The sequence below is a fragment of the Nothobranchius furzeri genome, chromosome 4 (assembly GCF_043380555.1).
Source record: "Nothobranchius furzeri strain GRZ-AD chromosome 4, NfurGRZ-RIMD1, whole genome shotgun sequence".
In the NCBI taxonomy this organism is placed as follows: Eukaryota; Metazoa; Chordata; class Actinopteri; order Cyprinodontiformes; family Nothobranchiidae; genus Nothobranchius; species Nothobranchius furzeri.
Genome location: NC_091744.1, coordinates 79807461 through 79821429, shown reverse-complemented (window position 1 = coordinate 79821429; position 13969 = coordinate 79807461). Strand labels below are relative to the sequence as shown.

General features: G+C 45.9%; 1 protein-coding gene across 1 annotated transcript in view; it reads left to right on the top strand.

Moving 5' to 3' along the window:
• Nucleotides 1-12019, top strand: part of nup160 (nucleoporin 160) — a 56183-nt gene extending 44164 nt beyond the window's left edge. The window contains exons 22-34 of the mRNA XM_015964991.3: nucleotides 2063-2158; nucleotides 2246-2340; nucleotides 4422-4518; nucleotides 5862-5967; nucleotides 6046-6206; nucleotides 6339-6399; nucleotides 7457-7573; nucleotides 9928-10051; nucleotides 10135-10233; nucleotides 10327-10468; nucleotides 11395-11520; nucleotides 11596-11691; nucleotides 11843-12019. Of these exons, the coding sequence (XP_015820477.3) occupies nucleotides 2063-2158; nucleotides 2246-2340; nucleotides 4422-4518; nucleotides 5862-5967; nucleotides 6046-6206; nucleotides 6339-6399; nucleotides 7457-7573; nucleotides 9928-10051; nucleotides 10135-10233; nucleotides 10327-10468; nucleotides 11395-11520; nucleotides 11596-11691; nucleotides 11843-11941 (1419 nt within the window). The 3' untranslated portion in view covers nucleotides 11942-12019. The remainder of the gene's footprint in view (nucleotides 1-2062; nucleotides 2159-2245; nucleotides 2341-4421; nucleotides 4519-5861; nucleotides 5968-6045; nucleotides 6207-6338; nucleotides 6400-7456; nucleotides 7574-9927; nucleotides 10052-10134; nucleotides 10234-10326; nucleotides 10469-11394; nucleotides 11521-11595; nucleotides 11692-11842) is intronic.
• The last annotated feature ends 1950 nt before the right edge of the window (nucleotides 12020-13969 follow it).

Here is a 13969-nt window from a genome sequence, read left to right as displayed (position 1 = left end):
GATAAATGACCAAGCTTTAGACTAATCAGGGGAACCATGCTCTAAGGGGCAATGATCAGATATTCGGTCTTTTCAGAGTTTAACTGGAGGAAGTTATCTTCTAGCCCAGGGGTGTCAAAGATGCGGCCCGCGGGCCGGATCCGGCCCGCAAGCAGTTTAAATCCGGCCCGCGAGATGGTTGTGTAAACTATATTTTCATACTTTACAATGTAGAGTGAAAATAAACTTATCTTTGTGAGCAAGTTTCCTCTGTAATGAGTATAAATAAAACAAAGCTGCGCTCAAGGCTCACACAAGAACTTGAATCACATCCTGAAGTTGGCCGCCACTCAGGATGTGACTTCTGATGTTGATGTGCTGGTGAAAGCTAAAAGATGTAAAGTAAAATGAGTCAAATATACTTTAAGTGGTGCTTGAAACTGATCTAGCCATGTGATCTGTAAGCTCTTTGAATCACTAAGGAATGTTTATTTTATTTATTGATTTTTTTTAGTATTTTCAAATTTTCAAGTACACTTCAGGTGTTGTACTTGTACTATTTTGGATACACTGTCCTCAGGCTCCAGCCTTGCTTTATATTGTTTGTATTAAAACAAAGAAAACAATCTGAAGTTTTTTTTTTATTTACCGGTCCGGCCCACTTGGGACTAGATTTCCCTCAATGTGGCCCCTGAGCTAAAATGAGTTTGACACCCCTGTTCTAGCCAGCTGGTGATCGCTGATAGACACTCTAGTAATTCACAGTTTATAAAACTCAGAATCCTTAAAGGAGCAGTACAGCTGAATATCATCTGCATATAGGTGATAAAAGACATTATGAAAAGGATCATTTATTTGTCCAAGAGGGTGTATGTACAGTAGAAACAACAGTGGACCCAAAACAGAGCCTTGGGGTACCCCACAGAACAGATGGGTAGAATCTGACATGATTTGGTTTATGCAGACAATGTAACTTCTGTTAGAAAGGTACGATCAAACTCAATCTGTTGAGTCTACAATACTCTTTGTGTAGACACCCCCAGCAGATCCAGACTGTCAGAAGTCGGGGTAGACATCTACCTCAAGGTATCCGGGGCCCGTACATTAGCTCCGATACGACTCGTCTAGTCTTGAGATATATCCAGGTCAAAACAGTATGCTGGAATGCTTGCTTGCGTCCAAGGTTGATGTTTGGCTACTGAAAGAGCCGATTGGGCTGTGTCAGCTTGCAGCGTGCAAAGAGGCTTTGACTGGAGGTCAAAGGAGATGGTTTCAAAAGAGGCTTCTTTCCCAATTTGGCCAAGTCGGGAGTCAGCTGGAAACTGAATTAATCAGGAAGTAATTCTTGTTTTAATGAACTCATTGTTTATAATTTTAGGCAAATCGGGATTCGACTTGTTTGAGGATTTTACCAAACATCCCTTCTTTAGATACAAAGGTGTTTAACACTTTGTGAATGAGAATGTTTTAAAACACTTATGTGAGGTGAATATTACATTAATGAGTATCTTATTGTAATGTGTATGAGTGTAGATAATGAATAACTTGTTAAATCAAACTCATACTGATCTGGTGTAGATAAGATCTGAAATGGATCATTATAGGACCAATATTCATTTTAAATTAGTTGATTTAAGCACAGATTATTCAAACATTTGATCTAAACATCTTATTCATTCAACACATATGATTATTTAGACTTTAAAGCTGTAAAGTTATTTATAATTCCCTTTGGTACATTAAACAGTCGAACCTTGAGTAAACTGGCATTAGAGGGGCGTGAGGTGAAACAATATGGTTTATGGTGTCAAGCAGGACTTTAGAGTTATTTTGTTTACAGCAATCAGCTGAGCAAAGTAAGTGGCCCAGAGATTATTTCACTGTCTCGTTCAGAGATGTTATCCATTCTTTAAAGTGCAGCCTGTGACTTTCTAATCTAGTTAACGTCCAACTTCTCTGCGGCATGTCCTTCAGAGTCTGTTAATGTTTTGATTAATCCAAGGACTTTTCCTCTTGCTAGAAAAGGTGATCTGCTTAATGTGTGTGACTGCCCTGCTTACCTGTGTAACATCACTGTGTGCAGGTGTTGCGGCTGCTGGAGGACATGGGTCTACCTGAGTTTGTCATCCAGCTCGCCTCTCTGGCCTTATCAGAAGCAGCTGGTGATGCCCACAGTCAGGTAGGGGACGGTGGCCTGTTGTACTGTTTTGTTCCTGTTAGTGCAGATCAGTAAGTGTGTGTGTGTGTGTGTGTGTGTTTTTTTCAGGCAGCTCTGTGGACCAAGATATTCAAGCATCACCTGGATCTGGGTCACAACAGTGAAGCTTACGAAGCTCTGACCCAAAACCCAGACAGCAGCATGTACGTGCGCACGCACGCATGCACACACACACACACACACACACACACACACACACACATACACACACACGTGATTTAGCATTCGAACTGAGAAGGAAAGGGGGGTATCTTTTGTGCAGCTGAGTCTCATTACAGCTGCTCCTGCTCCTGCCAGGTTATGGTTCGTCTGACGTAGGACTGGACAAAATATAGATATTTTTTAAAATATTGATGTAATTTCAAACAAGAAACAAGTGGACTTTATATTGATATAACCAATCCAGTAGCTATGCTAGCCACTAGCTTGCTCCGTCTAAGCGGTCATTACATGTACTCACAAGTCTGCTAAATCAGAAAACTTCTGGGTCAATGTTCTGCCTCAAACGTTGCATTTGGCTTCCTGGTTTTTAATTACTTGGGAAGTCCGTTCAGGTTTCAGCGAGCCTTTTCATCGTGGCTGCCAAAGGAGCTCTGATTATACTGCTTTTGGAAAGACCAGCCAAAGCCCTCCCCCGTGTAATCATGAAACGGCTACGGAGAGCCGGAGTGACCAAATGACCTCAAACATGTTCTAACGGTTAGAATAGGCAATGTTGGGGTTAACGTTTTATTTTGAAGGTGAGTTCAGTGGGCGGGAGAGGTTGTTCTGGTTTTTGCCGCTTTGCTATGCTAGGAAATGCTCCGTTACGAGCAATTCTGTTGAAAAAGTTAAGAGTTTGTAAGGCATGTGTTGCTGCCGACAGTAGATCGAAAATAATACCCAGAAGGGCAACCAGAGAGTCTGAGTTACATTATGATCGCTGATATGAGCTGTTAGATTCCTGCCATGTTTGACACTGAGACATAAAGGGCTTCCACATTAGCATCAGCTCTACTCTGCCTGGACCAGGTACAGAGTGTTCTTGAATTTTCCCGCGTGCGACGGGTAGTTTTTTAGCCCTCTTCCCAAGTCAGTCTGCTATGGGCTGAACTAGTTGATCACACCCCCTGCTCACTGATTGGCCAGTTCAAATTCATGACTCCTATTGAAGGGACCCTCCCAAATGGTGGGTAGAATCAGCCAGTAGGGTCTTTCCGCATCCACATTTCTACATTATCAGCAGAGGGCAACACCGTCCGCTGCTGCCCGCTGATAAACGGAAACGGTATTCCACTAGGTAGGTTATTCATAGAACGGCCGTGTTCACCATTTAGGGGAAAATAAAGTTGGCAGTCATCAGCAAACAAATGCTACGGAAGATATCCCCCAGCAGAAGAATGTAAATCAGAAACAGCTGCGGTCCTAGCACAGAACCCTGGAGAACACCCCAGGGAAGATGTGAAGAGGCAGACGAGAAACCACTCATTCTGATGTCGTTTTGTTTTCAAGGGATGATCTAAACCACTCCAGGGCCAAACCTGAAACACCCATTTATTGTCCAAGACAGTCGATTAGCACATCATGATCCACTGTGTCTAAAGCAGCGGACAAAATGACTCTCACCAGTGCTGTCTCGGCACCATGCAGCACTTTGAAGCCTGATTGAAAAGTTTCCAACAGCTCATTTTCATTTAAGGAGTCAATTAATCAAATGTATACACATTTATCCAGTAATTTGCTCAAGAAAAGGAGCTTGGAAAGTAAGTCTAAATTTAACTGGATGTGAGGCACTTAACCCAGGGTTTTTCAGAAGAGAATAATTCATATTCTCCTTAAAGTCATCAGGGACAGATCCAGAAGATGAACTCAGGTTAATAGTCTGAGCTATTACTGGAGCAACGGCCAATAAAAGCAGCTGTGGCTACAATGCAGCTCATCACCACCAGTGTCCATGGATGAATGTTAAGCACCTAGGAGCGTTCTAGGACTCTCGCTTTCTGCTTTAGCTACAGAGAAATGTGTTTCAGCTTAGGACATTTTCCATCTGTGCACCAAGACCAACCGACCAGTGGGAGCTGCCTGGTCTGACTCGACAGCAACATCCTAATCTTGGTGTGGGGATGTCTCCAAGAAGACCCCGAATTCTCCAGCTGCAAACGGACAGATTCTCACACATCTGATCTGTAAATATTCAGACTGATCCTCCGGTGATGTTTCAGCTGAATGCTTGTTTGTGTTCCAGGCAGCTGGATTGTCTTCGCCAGCTGGTGGTGGTTCTGTGTGAACGCTCTCAGCTGCAGGATTTAGTCCAGTTTCCCTACGTCCACCTGCATGATGAGGTGAGCCCTGACTGAAAATCTTTTATTTCCTGCAGTTGTTCATCGTATGGCATCTTTACCTTTACCATGATATCTTTACCATTACCATAGTATATTTACCTTTACATTACATTACCATGACCATGGTATCTTTACCTTTACCATTACATTACTGTGGTATATTTACCATTACCATGGTACCTTTTCCTTTCCCATGGTATCTTTACCATTACCATAATATCTTTACCTTTACCGTGGTATCTTTACCTTACATTACCATTATCATGGTATCTTTACCATTACCATAATATCTTTACCTTTACCGTGGTATCTTTACCTTACATTACCATTATCATGGTATCTTTACCATTACCATAATATCTTTACCTTTACCGTGGTATCTTTACCTTACATTACCATTATCATGGTATCTTTACCATTACCACAGTACCTTTACCGTTACCATGGTATCTTTATGTATCGGAAACAGTCCAAACACACTTGTAACCTATGCATGTTATTGTTTGTCTGTAAATGGGTCCATGTGGAAGTTCTGACTGGTCGGTATAAAGGCTCCACCTCTGAGGCAGGTCTGGAGCTGATCACCACTGGGCCTGATGGGGAGCTGGGGCGTAGTGCTTGGGTGGATATCTTTAACCCTAACGGTTTCATTAGATCGATAGGCAGATTGATTGGTGCTGTGTCTGCAGTGATGCGGGCGTTGTACCGGCCTGTCGTGGTGAAGAGAGAGCTGAGTCAGAAGGCAAAGCTCTCGATTTACCGGTGGATCTACGTTCCTACCCTCACCTATGGTCATGAGCTTTGGGTAGTGACCGATAGAATGAGTTCGCGGATACAAGCGGCCGAAATGAGTTTTCTCCAAAGAGTGGCTGGGCTCTCCCTTAGAGATAGGGTGAGAAGCTCGGTCATTCGGGAGGGGCTCGGAGTAGACCTGCTGCTCCTCCAGATCGAGAGGAGCCAGTTGAGGTGGCTCGGGCATCTGGTTAGGATGCCTCCTGGACGCCTCCCTGGTGAGGTTTTCTGGGCACGTCCAACTGGGAGGAGACCTAAAGTAGACCCAGGACACGGTGGAGGGACTATGTCTCTCACCGGACCAGGGAACACCTTGGGATTCCCCCGGAGGAGCTGGCCCAAGTGGCTGGGGAGAGGGAAGTCTGGGCCTCTCGCCTTAGGCTGCTGCCCCCGCGACCCGACTCCGGATAATCGGATGAAAATGGATGGCTGGATGGGTTTCATTCATCCACAGTCTGGCAAAGCCTGAACAGATTTTCTTCTCTGCAGTTGTTTTGTTGCATGTGTTTATTTCTAAAAATGTAATATTTACCTTCTCACGGGACCTTCAGGTAGTCAGCATCATCGAGTCCCGTGCTCGTAGTTTGGATCTGCTGACCCACAATTACTACGAGCTTCTGTACGCCTTCCACATTACCCGACACAACTACAGGAAAGGTGCCAAAGCAAACATGCAAATTCCACCTAATTATACGTGTGTGCGACTGCATAGTGTGTGTATCCGTGTTCACTCAGCGGGGACCGTCATGTTTGAGTTTGGGATGCGTCTGGGCCGGGAGATTCGTACGCAGCTTGGCCTTCAGAAACAGGTGAACTGTTACCTGGCTGCTCTTAACTGTCTCCGCCTCATCAGGAGTGAGTACGCCTGGATTGTTCAGCCAGCATCAGGGAGCACGGTATGCTACACACACGCACACACACACACACACACACACACACACACACACACACACACACACACACACACACACACACACACACACACACACACACAGCTGTGTTGATAACGATGTGTTGATCTGCTGCAGTATGAGCGACCTGGAGCGTCTCCAAAGAGGAATTCTGATGGAGAGTTTTCTGCTCCACCAGGTGAGATGCTGCTGGTGTGAGGTAAAGGCGCGACATGGGCAGCCCCAATCTCTCTCCCTGTCGTCTCTCTGATATCATCCTGCCTCACCTTTCAGTAAATGATTACAGCTGGTGTAATTACTTAACTACACCAGCTCAGTGGCCTAATGGTGGAGTGTCCACCCTGAGTCTGGGAGATCAGGGTTCTAATCCCGATCAGGTCATACCAAAGACTTTAAAAATGGGACCCAATGCCTCCCTGCTCAGCATTAATGGGTTGGGTTGGGGGTTAAACCACCAAATGGTTCCCGAGCACAGCCACAGCTGCAGCTCACCGCTCCCCCAGGTGATGGACCAAATGCAGAGAACAAATTTAGCACACACATCAGTGTGTGTGACAAGTAATGCGTTTTTAACTTAGACTTATGTTTTTAATGAATACTGATGTAACAATCAGAAAAGTAATATATTTTACTGCCAAAGGAGTAACGGATGATGATACTTTTATGTGTACTTTGTTGTATCTTCAGAATTATTATTATTCTTTGGACCCTATCACCACCTCTAGATATGATCTGTCCTCCAAACACACCCACATCACCCCGCTTCTCCTCCAGCTTCACTGGCTGCCAGTCAACTTCAGGGTTCATTTCAAGATCCTGGTTCTGGTCTATAGGGCCTTACATGGACAAGCACCATCTTACATTGGTGATCTTCTCAGTCCCTACACCTCCAGCAGGTCCCTGAGGTCCAGTGACCAAAGCCTACTGGTTGTGTAGCACCAGGTTAAAGGTCAAAGGTGACAGATCATCTGCTGCTGTGGCCCCCAGACTCTGGAACTCTCCTTGTTCTGCTCTTTCTACCAATTCTGCCTTTCTTGGGATCTACTGATTACCTCTGTCTTCTCTTTCTTTTAACTCACATTTTTATCACAAAATAAAATTTTATCATGTTTATGATATTTTAATTCATTTAAAATATTTTTGAATTTTGTTCTCATGATGCACCGTGCGATTTTTATCTTGAGAGGCGCTACAAAAACGATTGTTTTCTTTTTTTCGCTACTGTGTGTCTCCAGCTGCAGGTAGACATCGGGTGGACATTCTGGAGCTGAATGATCTGGAGAGGGAGTACTTTCTGTCTCGGGCCCGCCTCTCTCTTGCACAGCACCACCCACCATCTGCAGCTATTGCAGGTAGTTGTGCACCTTGTGTAGGTCGTGTGTATTTGCACACATCACTGAAACCTTGTTCACACAGAGTTTTAGCCTGACCAGCTGGGAACTCTTGTATTCAAATAACCCCGCCCCCTGAGAATTCTAACTGAGCCAATCAGCGCTGAGCAGCGTACGTCACACACCATGTTGCTCATTTTCTCAAACATGGCGTCTGAAGCAGAGTTAGGTGCAGGTCTTCCCTCTGTTCTAAATGACTTGAACGCGTCTTTAAAACCAAAACAATTAGAAGCGCTAAAAGCTTTTCTTCTAAAGAAAGATGTTAATGCCATCGCCAGATGCCATTTTTGACTACAGCTTACAAAAACTACAGCATCACTCAGCATTCGGTGTGAAACAAGCTTAAAGGTCTAATATCATGCAAAATTCATTTGTGGAGGCATCATCATAAATATACTGGACATCTCCTTTCCATAGGCTCCAATATCACGTTTTTGAGGCCAAATGGGAGGTGGCCACCGCCGCCATTTTGACCGTGTCACAGGTTCCGTCAAGCCCAGACAATTCCAAAAAAAGGGAAGAGAGGTGGAGCTGAGGGTGGGGCTGTAAGGCTGGGATCAACTGATGACACCCGGTCGAACTAGCTACAAGCTAACCCAAAGCTAACACAGAGGTGGGAGCTAAGCTAACGGAGGTAGCAACCTAGCTACAACCGGAGTTAACTGTGCACAACACCAGAGCTTCTGAGTCAGAGATACGCCGGGCTGACCGCTGGGTAAAACCGGGTGGAACACAGAGGTCTCCGAGAGCTCCACAAGCCGGCAGCCGCACAGCAGACAAGCGCCGCTGCGATCTGAGATGCGCAGAGCTGCCGCTGGGGAGAACCGAATGGAAAGGTTTCCATCCCAGAGCTCCACAAGCCGACAGCCCGCGCATCAAACAGAAGCCGCGATCAGAGATGCGCCGAGCTGCGGGGAGGGGATAAGGGTGGAAAACATCGGTCTCCCGAGAGCTCCACAAGCCGATAGTCGGAACCCAGCTCCACCAACATGTTATATTTCAACCCATTTTCTAAAGTGCAGCATTATGTTAAATGCACTGGGTTTTACCCTATTACATTTAAGTTTCATGGTTAAATAGTACATGTTAAATCTAAGCTCAGCTCAGCAGTGACCTAAAATACATAAATATAATTTTACTAACCGAAAAAAAGGAAGTGGAGACTCCTTGGACGCTCTATTAGTGCAATTAATGCCACAGCAAGTCGTTTTGTCCAACAATTGCACAAAAAATATCCAAAGAAGAATACACAAACACAGAGACTCAAAATCCCGGAACAGTTTCCAAGCCAGACCGAGGCTCTATGGTAAATGGTAAATGGCCTGTATTTGATATAGCGCCTTCTAGAGTTCTTGAAACCCCCCAAGGTGCTTTACAACACAATCAGTCATTCACCCATTCACACACACATTCACACCCTGGTGGGGATGAGCTACAATGTAGCCACAGCTGCCCTGGGGCGCACTGACAGAGGCGAGGCTGCCGAGCACTGGCGCCACCAGTCCCTCCGACCACCACCAGCAGGCAACATGGGTTAAGTGTCTTGCCCAAGGACACAACGACAGCGACAGACTGAGCGGGGCTCGAACCTGCAACCTTCCGATTGCGAGGCGAGCACTTAACTCCTGTGCCACCGTCGCCCCTACTCTACTGAGGCCTTTCCACGGAGCTACCTCTGTGGTCACGTGGGTCTGATGTTCATTAATTATACAGAATTTTAGGCTTTTAATACACTTAAACAGAAGAGTGAGAAAAAAATTCACCCCCCTCAGAGTTGTCATGAGTGTAAACTAGATCATTTAAACAAAAAACATGTTCTGGTACCAGGCTGTAAACATGTTTATTTCTGCTGTGAAATTGGTATTTTTAACATGGGAGTCTATGAGGATTTGCTCGCTTCTGACACCAGCCCCCAGTGGATGAGGGTGGAACTGCAATTTATTTCACTTCCGGGTTTGCATCAATTTTAGAGCCGCATTGTGGGGGCTTGGTCAGAGGCATCTGAGGAGAGAGGGTAAATAACCTTCGGTGGAATAGCTCCTTCATCACGTTACAGCACATTGAATTGCCTCTGTGGATGAAATGTGCTATATAAATAAAGCAGCCTTGCCTTACTATGGATTTCACATTTCTGCTCAGAAAGGACTTCACGATCCGTACTGATGTCCACAGACATTTATTTTCTTCACACAAATCAGAACATTGTGGTACATCGTGAAAACTAAAAGAAGACAAATATCATAATTATACCTCTTAATCATCAATAATAAATACAACATTCAAAAACAATATTTACCGTGTGCTTCTGTTTGCAGGCAGTGTGTCTGCACCAGAACTGGTCCTCCTCCTGGCCCAGACCGGACTCTTCGACTCAGCCCTTTCTCTCAGCCAAATCTTCAAACTGGATCTGAGTCCAATCTTCGATGCTTTAACCTTCAAGTGAGCCCAGGAGGTTCCTCACTTACTCTTCCCCTTCCATTTTGTTTCACTTCCTGTTTGCTTAACCCTACTCTTTATCTCAGGTGTATCCAGCTGCAGTCTGGGGGGGAGGAGTCTCAGAATGAAGCTTGGAGCTGGTTGGCTGCTAATCAGCTGTCAGTTGTTACCACCAAAGAGTCCAGGTGTGTTGCTTAGCCAGTAGTCATGTTATTGATCATATTCATTAATTAGTCAGAGCCCATTTGTGTTAACCTTCCCTGACTTTCTGTGCTCAGTGCCACTGATGAGGCATGGCGACTGCTAGCCTCTTACCTGGACAGGTATCCATCTACCAATGGACAGTATCATCGCCATGTCATTCACAAGCTGCTGCAGCATGGTGTCCCCTTGCCTGATTGGCTGCTGCAGTCATACAAGGTGAGAGGAGGCAGGGCCGTACAAAGTGGTGATAATATATATAAATCATATCAAACACCAGACCATTTTTATCATTTTTACATTAAATACATTTCATCATCATCACTAAGAGGAAAGTTTGATGTCATGGTGAATCAGTCATCATTAATTCATCCTTAAAACCCAGATGTGGACTTCTGTTGAGCCCTTTTCAGATAGACATTCTGGAAAATTGGCAGACAATTCAATCCGGTTTTTAACCGGAACTGTGTTTTCAGACACACCACTTTTGTACCGGAACTTGTTCTTTCGGCTGCCTTCACACAGCAGGGAAAAGTTCCAGATGTCTGGGGTGGGGTAGAATCGGACTTATGTTAAGAAGAAGAAGAAAATATCATTTCTATAGCGCCTCTCAAGATAAAAAATCATGAGGCACTTAAGCATAATTCTGCACACATGAAGACACATAAGAGACCTGGATGATGAAGCTTAATGGTTAAAGGAATCACTGAAGCGGTGTGAAGCGCTCCGTTGCGCGTCTAGACGGTACCGTAGGAGGCGAGCTGCCGTGGTTCGCCGCATGCTACAGCAGCGAGCTATCTAGGTGCGCACAGCGTCTCCCGGTCCCCTCCTCCCCCTCCCCTTGTCCGGAACTCTACCTCACCAGTCTGAAGCAGCCACCCTGTCCGGAACAAGTCCGGACCTGTTACTAGGGGCTTCGTCCGGTTTAATTACAGAAAACGTTATCCGGATGTTTGAATTCAGACACAAAGGTCTTACGGACAGAGTCCGGAACATTTCCGTTTTTCATGGCCTGTCTGAAGGGGGCTTTGGTCTCCTAAAGGTTTTGTGTTAGGTGGGGGGTGGGTGGTCGTTCTTTGCTCACTTGGGGTCCATGCTAGACAGTCAACACTAAACAGCCATGCACGTGTACTTCTGGTTGTCAGCGCATGGACGCACCATCTCTGCTTCGCCTCCTCCTGAACTTTGACCTGCTGGAAGCAGCAGGGGAACTTGTGGTGGAGTACGTGGAGGCCGTCCTTGGCCGAGGACATCAGTACTTTGGGATAGAGGTAGGGAGACCCCAAGAGTCTGTTTATTAGTGTTGTTGATTAATGCTTGTTAAACATGTTGTTGTTGCGTATCAGAGGCCGCTGTCGGCCACTTCTCCTCCCACCTGGCTGCCGTACACGACTATCGATCTACTGTTGCATGCTCTGAGCGAGATGCCAACACACACCAGAGTGAGTCATTTCCTGTTTACATTACAACCAGTTCAGTGGCCAAGTGGTATGTTGTCCGCTCTGAGACTGGGAGATTGTGGGTTCAAATCCAGTCAGGCTGTACCAAAGACTTTACAAATAGAACTCAACGCCACTGCTTTTTGTGTTTTAGCTTCTCAACAACATTCGGGACAAGCTGGATGAGTATCACAACGTTGTGCGTCAGATGACCGAACGTCGTCTTGCAACTCAAAGACACACTGCCGTGTAGGCGGAGCTTCATGTTTTAGTTTTTCTACCTGTTGTTTCTCACCTGTAAATCCTTTGAATAAAAGTTTTTTTCTATGTTTTTCAAGTGTTATTACTAACAAACACATACGCAACTGCCATCCCTTCCATACACCAGCAGATCCGATTGTTGCCACGGAAACATCAAAACACCACATGGAAGACCATGATGACAGGCAATAAGCCTCAGGGATGATTTCTGTCAAATTCCAGACTTTGTGTTGAAACCAATGACAAATTGGTCTTAGGTGAAGGGTGAGACAAAAACTGATAAGAAAAAAAAACAAAAGAATCCGAGTACCCGGCCCAGAGGGTTACCGGGGTCCTACCCTGGAGCCAGGCCTTTGGGCAAGCGCCTGGTGGTCGGGGTTTTGCCCATGGCACCTGGCTGAGCCCAGCCCAAACTGGAGACGTGGGCTCATCCAACTGTGGAACCCACCACCTGCAGGCGGAACATGAAGGGTCCGATGCATTGTGGATTGGGTGGCAGACCGAGGCGAGAGCTTTGGCGGTCTGATCCCTGGACCAGAAAACTGGCATTTGGGGCATAGAACATAACCTCTCTGGTGGGAAAGGAGCTGGTACTTTTTGAAGAGTTTAAGCGGTACCATCTAGATAGAGTCAGATTGTGATTGGGAGGAACGGCCCGCCCACTCTGAACCAGAAGGGTGTTTTGTTATTGGACTTCTGTGCAAGTCGCAGTTTGGCCATAACAAACACCATGTTCAAGCAAGGATGCTGGTCTGTATACTTGGTACCAGGGCAGCCTAGGTCGCAAGTCAGTGATTGACTTTGTAGTTGTATCATCTGACCTGCGGCCGGATGCTTTGGACACTCGGGTGAAGAGACGTGCAGAGCTGTCAACTGATCACCACCTGGTGGTGAGTTGGATCAGATGGCAGGGGAGGATGCCACGTAGACCTGACGGACCCAAACGTATAGTGAGGGTTTGCTGGTAACGCCCCTAGCAGAAGAACAGGTCAAAATGGTTTTCAATTCCCACCTCCGGCAGAGCTTTGACTGCATCTCTAAAACAGTAGGTGACATTGAGTCTGAATGGGCCTTGTTCCACTCTGCGATTGTTGAGGCGGCTGTTGTTAGCTATGTTCGCAAAGTGGCTGGTGCCAGTAGTGACGGCAACCCCCATACACGCTGTTGGACGCCACAGGTTAGAGGAGCCATCAGGCTGAAGAAGGTGACCCACAGGGCATGTCAGGTCAGTGGGTGTCAAGAAGCAACAGGTACCGGATGGCCAAGTGGGTTGCAGCAGTGGCAGTTGCTAAGGCAAAAGCTTGGGTGTGGGAGGAGTTTGGAAAGGCTATGGAAAAAGACTATCAGTCGGCCCCAAAGAGGTTCTGGCAAACTGTCGGCGTCTCCGGAGAGAAAGGCAGAAACTCGCTCACACTGTTTACAGTGGGGACGGGGAGCTGCTGACGTCAACTGGGGCTATAGTCGGAAGGTGGAAGGAATACTTTAAGGAGCTCCTCAATCCCATCGACGCGCATTCCGAAGACGAACCAGAGCTGGGAGACCTGGGAACGAACCGTACGATCTCTGGGACAGAGGTTGCTGGGGTAGTCAAACAACTACACAGCAGCGGAGCCCCGAGTGTGGACGAGATTCGTCCTGGGTGTCTCAAGGCTTGCTGTAGGGCTGTTGTGGTTGATAAGATTCTGCAACATTGCGTGGTGAACTTTATCCATTTATTCATGCATTTCTCTCCTCTTGTAACACACTTAACATGTTTAAAAGGCTTGCATCATGCTATGCTACACCTCCCAGACGAAAGGTAGGTACAATATATGATCAAATATAATCATAGACACTATTGAGATGTCGTTATTTATGAAATAAGTTGTTTTTGTTAGCCATTACTTCAACCAAGAAATAACACCTGGATTTGATGAAACGATGCTGTCCCATGCAGTCCTATATGTGTAACACACACACAGCAGCAGCATTTTAGAATAATTTGAATTACTAATTTACATTAAACTGCTTTTGCAGTCAT